Here is a 6,748-nt window from a genome sequence, read left to right on the forward strand (position 1 = left end):
ACATGCATTTTTATTAACTGAAAAGTCTGCGAACAGGCTCCATAATTATCTTCCATATGTTTTCCACTCATTTTTATATCCCAAATGCAGCAATAAAATAATAATAATAAAAAAACCACCACGCAACCACACCACCACTTAGCAAGGCTCCGCAGCGCTAGACCTCAGGCAAGCGCGGAGACGGGTTTGGGTTTTGCTCGGGGCAGGGAGAGCCGGCCACCCCGCTGCCTCGCCCCAGGGCTCCCGGGTGTGCGAGCCCCGCAGCCAGCACGCTCGGGGGGAGCAGCGTGCGGGCTCCTGAAAGCACTTCCCAGCTGTATTTCTAGCCTTACTGACTTCTGGGGAGAACAGATTTGTTTATCTTTTTGTCTGAGCAGCAATACTGAGCTGTAACACTCCAGTACTTCTAAACTCCCCGCTCAGGGTACCAGCTAGAAGTATAACCTGTGTTATGTTCACGTCCTTATAGGAAAAAGCAACAGGGACCCGACCTCCACATCAGCAGCTGAGGAACATCACAGCAAGGAAATTAAAGCACTCACCTGTCATCAGCGTGTAATAATTTGGATAGGAAAGACTTGGAAAGTCTGGAGTCATGTAGTCCACCTTCACCCCCATGCTCACGATGTCATTAAAGCCCGGCAGGGACTCCAGCTCCTTGTCGTCGAGGTAGTCAAAGCGGAAGCCGTCGATGAGGAACACCAGCAGCTTTCGGTGCGCGGCAGCAGCGGCGGTGGCGAGGGAGAGGGCGAGGGCGAGGGCGAGGAGGGCGAGGAGGGCGGCGAGGACCACGCGGCTCCCCATGGCAGGCAGCACTGCCAGGGCCGGGGCCGGGCGCCGTGGGGAGCTCCGGCGGCTCCGGGGCTGGCCCTGGCACTGCTGTCCTCCCTCCCGCTTCCACCGCCAGGGCTTAAAGCTACAGCACTGCCTCGTGCGAGCGAGAGGTACTTGAGGTTACAGGTTAATTGCAAACAGATGATTAACTTTGATTCCGAGAGGCGAGAGGGAGTGGAGGAAAGAGCCTGGTACCTCTCGGTTATGAAAAAACGCGTTGTGCTGATGGAAAAAACATTGTATGAAAGTAATCGGAGCCTGTAAGCACGCTGCACAGATCAGTCCGAGAGTGCGCTAGCGAACGCTGCCTTCTGGCCTAAGGAGAGCGAGCCGAACAGTGCCGCGTTAACGCGCCGGGGCCGCAAGCCTGTTCTCGGAGAATAGCGTGTTCCCTCTAGACCCAGCTCCAGACCGGCGCTTCAGCTGGGAGAGGTCTCACGGAAAGAAAGAGTTTTCCTTAAAGCAGAGCAGCAGATCTCCAGCCACATGAACAGGCACTTTCTTATCTTTCTCCCAGTGGCTTTTAATAGAAACTCAGGCTGAGATTAATACAAGGCTGCTCTCCAGCTGGAGGGTTAGGGTACGCGAGCTCAGCTTCAGCGTTTTGTTAACACAGCTCTACCGCGGCCATTGACTCGGGCCACACGCAGCACGAGCTCACCTCTGCCCGCAGAATAACCAGGCAGACGTACCCGCACAGACCCTGTCCTCTCCACTCCCTCCGTGCTGTTAGGGGGCTAATCCAACTCCTAACAGATTAACAGAAAAAGCTAGTTTTCAGCATTATGCAGAACAAACTATACATTTATTTTCTGACTGCTGCTATGATTATCCTCACTGCTAAGAGTTGAGTGACTCCAAATTTCATATTGAAAATGGAAAACTGTTCACAATTTATTCATAAGTCACCACTAGGTTCTTCTCCTGCCAGCCCCGTGAGCCTAGCTGTACCTCCAATACAAAGCCACAGTCTGTCATAGACTATCATCATATATTGACTCACTTTACTTACATTTCATTTGTTTTTCTCAAATAAAGACGTTAACAGTGCTGTATTAATTCTGGAACACTGTAAATGAGGAGGAATTATCTGCCAGGCAGAGGTGGTTTGGGGGAAAGCATAATATTTGAATTTCTCAATAAAAGGAAGGGAATACAGCTCTGGGGAGGGGTGTTTCCAGCCATTGTCTCATTCATCATAGAAACGGCCCCTCACGGATGTTGACACCTGGCCAAGGTTGCAGGAGTTGACTGCCATCCAGACATCAAGGTTTGACTTTCATTTGCTCTTTACAAAACTTCTAATTGCACATGCAGTGCATCTAGTTGCCTCTTACTAAATATTGGACTGATGCAACTTGGAAAGATGGCTTTCAACCTCCCTTGGAGGCTGAGTCTCCACTGCCTTGCTCCAAATGATTATTTACACCTGTGCAAAACGAGTGCAAAAACGGTCGTGTTCTGGCTTGCATTTTATGCTGCTTTGTACTTGCTGCCAGAGCCTGTAAGTAAAAGCAGCTGTTTGGAGGTCATCGCTTCCCCGCTGCTCCAGAGGCAGCATGGCTAGGTAGCTAGAAGAGGGAGTATCATTGCTCCTGCCAAAAGGGACTTTCAGTTCAAGAAAGAGCTGTGAAATATTCTGACAGAGGAGGAGGTGTCTGGGTACCTCATGGCAGAGGTTTTTCTGTGGGATCAAGAGAAACTGGGAGGAATTCATTCAGTTCAGCTGGGAGAGGATGGAGGGAGACCGAGCACGTCCCAGCCTGCAGTCGAGCAGGTCTGCTCAGTCTGGTAAACTGGAAATACTGATGTTTAGGACTCAGGATCTTCTCAGTCAAATTCCTTACATGTCCTTTCCATCAGTGGATTAAACACGTTCCTCATGGACGTCTCCCACTCCATGACTTTCCCACCCATTCATTTTCTTCCCTTTTTCAAGTCCCCTTCTTCCCTCTGCCACCTCGGAGCTCGGTGTGTCCCAACGCTTGGGACGTGTCCTCAGATCAGAGCCCCACCCAAGGGACCAGGGCATTTCTGAGCTTGAGCCCGGGGCTCTTTAGAGCAAGACAGCGGATGAACCAGCCCTTCCCTCCGCCCTTACAACCCTGCTGCCGCAGGGCCGCTTCCTGGTCAGGCATCTTTTACCCATGCATACGGGCTCTGTAAGCAGGAACACAAAAGCCCACAGCCATTACCTGTTGGCTGATACACACGGCAGTTAGCTGGGACTAATGTGGCGCTCAGCAGAGCATTAATGTGCTCTCCACACCCCACGCAGGGGCCTGAGGAGCCCCTCAGGGCCATGCAGTCAGTCATGAGGAAAAGTGTTGGTGACTATTGCTCCTTGAAACAGGTTAAGCCTTGATTTCTCTGAGTTGCCATCTTCCTAGTCTCTGCTTGTTTGTTTTTAGGGTTTTCACATAGTATTTGCCTCTTAGAGCCTTGAGTTGCTAGCTGTTACCATCTTGACAACTTTACTCCTGTCTGTGTTTTTACTTTCCTTATCTTGCTTAGCTTTAGATCATGTATTTTCTCACAGTGCAGCAGCAGCAGTTTTCTCAGTAAAACCATGTCTGGGTCACACAGCTGTGCTGCACCTCAGGTCAGCTGAGGCCTGAGGCCATTGATGCACCCCAGTGTCTACGAGAAGGAGAGATGGACTCACAGTGAGCTATCACTGCTCCCCAGTCCGGTGGGACCATAACAGGTCCAGGACCAGACCTTGGTACAGACATTGCCCTGGAGACTAGGGCAATATTGGTGTGCTACAGCCAGAATTTCTGTCTTCCAAATCTTTCCGCAGTTCAGTCCCTGAGGACCAGACCCCCTCTGAAGCATATTTCTTATGAAAATACTGCCTATCTTATATTTTTCCTGGTGCGTGGGAATCCTCAAAAATATTGACCAAACTGGGAGACACTTCACTGCTCCCAGAAGTGTGAGCGTGCCAGCGAAATGCAGCACATCCAGTCCCAAACACCAGAGACCAGGAGCTTGGCTTGCCATGACCATGGATGCAAACACACAGGACTAAAAAGTTTAGCTTTCTTTGGCAACTCTTTTTGAGCTTGGTCTATGTACTTCTGTCATGTGTTTAGATCTTTTTCCCCCCCAAAAATATGATGGCTAGAAACTTACAGTTTCTTTCAACTGAGACAGATATTAACACATCATTTGACTTCAGCAGCTGGGATTTGAAGGAAAACACACAGATCATGCAACTCCAGATACAAGCCACAGGACTGGGTGACCCTGGCTGAGCTGGGTGACAGCTGAGCTGTATTTTGCTAAGGTCCCAGTCTGTGCAAGGCTGCCGCTGCTGCAGTGGCCTGGGCAAGATGCTGCAGCTGCGTGCCTGAGCTGGCGGCTGACGTGAGGGGCTGGTGGGCAGCTGCCCGCCTGCAGGACTGTGCCGTGCTGCACATCACGCCTACAGAGAGCTGCTGCCTTCTGTGGTATCTCTAGGCACCCTACGAACTCCCCTCACTCTGCCCACTCGTCCAGCTCATGAAATGAATTTGCTTGTCCTACTTCTGCTGGCTGTGGGCAATCCTCTCATTCAGTGCAGGGACAGGCCAGGGGGTGGCCAGTCCAGGAGAACCTCAGAGAAAACATTTCTACTAGCGTTTACTAAGGATTTTCGCCATAGCAGAAGCTGCATATGATGGACTGGGAGCTTCCTGTAACAGCGTGTCTTTGCCAAGCTACTGTGATAATTCATTATAGACATATTTAGGTTGAATGAACTCAGAAATATGTCAAGGAATGAGGAGGGAGATATTATTACACATCTCTTAGCAAACACTTGAGGACATTCACTTTGATGTCTTGGCTTGTCCTCTAATGTGTGGTCTCTTAGCTTGCCAGCAGGTCTCAGCGGCAGCAGCTGCTCGCAAAGGGCTGGAGACATAAAGGGAGCCAAAGGGAACAGCAGCCAGAGTCCATGCTGGAGACCCACCTTGAAATGATGCCCAGGAGTCTGAGGTTGCTAGGCCAAGAAGCCAGGCATCCATCATGAGATGGTACAAAGATATGTATTTTTATTATTTTATAGCATTAAGAAATAATGACTCAATTTCAAGAGGGTTACGACCTACAGGTCAACAGCTCCTAAGGGAAAGCTCTACCTGAGCCAACCTAGCAGAACGAGGGATGACTGGCACAAGGTACCAGCACCCAAGCTCTGTTTTAAGAGTTGGAGATAACAGTTGGTTATTCACTCAACAAATAACAAGAGCTAAATGCCTGAGTGGGGTTAAAGGAGTATTGAGCCACGTAACCATGACGCCGTACAGTAGGAAATTGTGTTTTGGCAGACAACCCCCGTGAAAAGTGGGACTGCAGCCAAGCAGTCTAGCTTGGCAGAGACAGACCCTAGCAGTGCATTTTGTCCCTGCCAAGCAATGTTGATTTGCTAGGGTTCACATTCATTTCTAAGCACCCTGTCTGCACAAAGCCCCCAGATGGCCTTGGAGACTCAAGCACAGCAATATTTTGATACAGATGCTCTTACAAAAGCTATCAGAGCCTGAGCTGGAGTCTGGGGACAACAGTTCTCACAAGTCAGCAGTAAGACTGTGTTCAGCAAGAAGCATGAATAAAATAAGTAAAATCTCTAACTTCAATATTGTACATGAGGAGATACCCCACTGATCAAAACTGTGTTTGAGACAAGTTTCTTACCACTTAGATAGCTCAACAAATCCTCTTGGCAACAAATCCTCCAAAAAATCAACAAATCCTCCAAAATCCATTTTTGGAAAACTGATTCCAGTGTCCTTGAATCTCTTGTTTCTTTTTAATCTGCAGAAATCACAAGGACAACAATAGAAATGAAAGAAAATTCTCCAGGCTCATGCTGGATGTTCAGTTTGGCTTGTAAGATCTACCAGCCTCCCCTACAAGCAGCTCAGTGCGTGTCCTTAGGTCCAGGAGCACACACAAGAACAAAAGCTGCTAAAAGTAAAAGATGGTTTCCTTTTCCCCAGTGAAACAGGGGAAACTTAATCTTCTTTTTCTGCTGGAAAAAAAGACAAGAAAGCATAACCTGATTCATCCTCAGCTTGCAATTCCTCTTTATTTCCTGTTCTTCTTCCATACAGCAATAGTTAAACACCAGGACAAACACAGCTTGACTTAATTGCTTTTTTTTTCCCTCTCTCTCATTAAAGAAGAAGGCATGGCCATCTTTGGACAAAAAAGCCTTAAGGGGAAAGGTGAGTTGCCTGTATTTCTTTGAAGAAGAGGAGGAGGATTTGTGTCAATCTGAAGTTTTAGGGGCAGAATTCAGTTGGACTAAGTTTCTTCTTCCTCCCTATCCCACCAAATCCAAACTAAAACATCACAGGTTGTGCCAGCCCCTCTGCTGGCTCCCACAGAAAACCTCTGGCACTGTAGTGACAGAAGATCTTATGATGGTAGAAGTCATCTGCTGCAGAAGTTTTATAGTACTGGTTGCAAACCTAATAATTTTGCATTGCTTTGTATGTTCAAAGGTTTGAGTCGGCATTAACAGCATCTTCGCTTCTGTTCTGCATGTCCTTATCAATGTTTCTGTATGGAGGGGCTCATTAGGCAAAGCACCTGCAGCTCCATCAGGTCTTCTGGGTAATATTTAATTTAAAGTCAGTTAATTCTGCAACCTATTAGCATGCATTAGTTCAATCATGAGGAATTCAAGACATAGGAGATGTGCTGCTTTTGCTGTCAATCATGTATGGATGTATACAATAAAGGAAATCACAAGCTTGTCAGTTACAGAGCATTTCAAAGGTAGAAACTCCAGCTTTCCTGGACAAAAATGGTGATTTTTCTCAGTTTCTTGACCCACAGGTTTCCTTTAACATACCTTACTGAGATAAGACTTGCCTTACTGGAAGTGTCTACATACCAGGTAATGAGTATCTCAAACTGG

General features: G+C 48.0%; 1 protein-coding gene across 1 annotated transcript in view; it reads right to left on the reverse strand.

Annotated features, from left to right (window-relative positions):
• ENPP6 (ectonucleotide pyrophosphatase/phosphodiesterase 6) overlaps positions 1–948 on the reverse strand; it is a 36,426-nt gene extending 35,478 nt beyond the window's left edge. The window contains exon 1 of the mRNA XM_026105213.2: positions 543–948. Coding sequence (XP_025960998.2) covers positions 543–804 — 262 coding nt within the window. The 5' untranslated portion in view covers positions 805–948. The remainder of the gene's footprint in view (positions 1–542) is intronic.
• Between the last annotated feature and the right edge of the window lie 5,800 nt (positions 949–6,748).

This window comes from Dromaius novaehollandiae, chromosome 4 (genome assembly GCF_036370855.1).
Source record: "Dromaius novaehollandiae isolate bDroNov1 chromosome 4, bDroNov1.hap1, whole genome shotgun sequence".
Lineage (NCBI taxonomy): Eukaryota > Metazoa > Chordata > Aves > Casuariiformes > Dromaiidae > Dromaius > Dromaius novaehollandiae.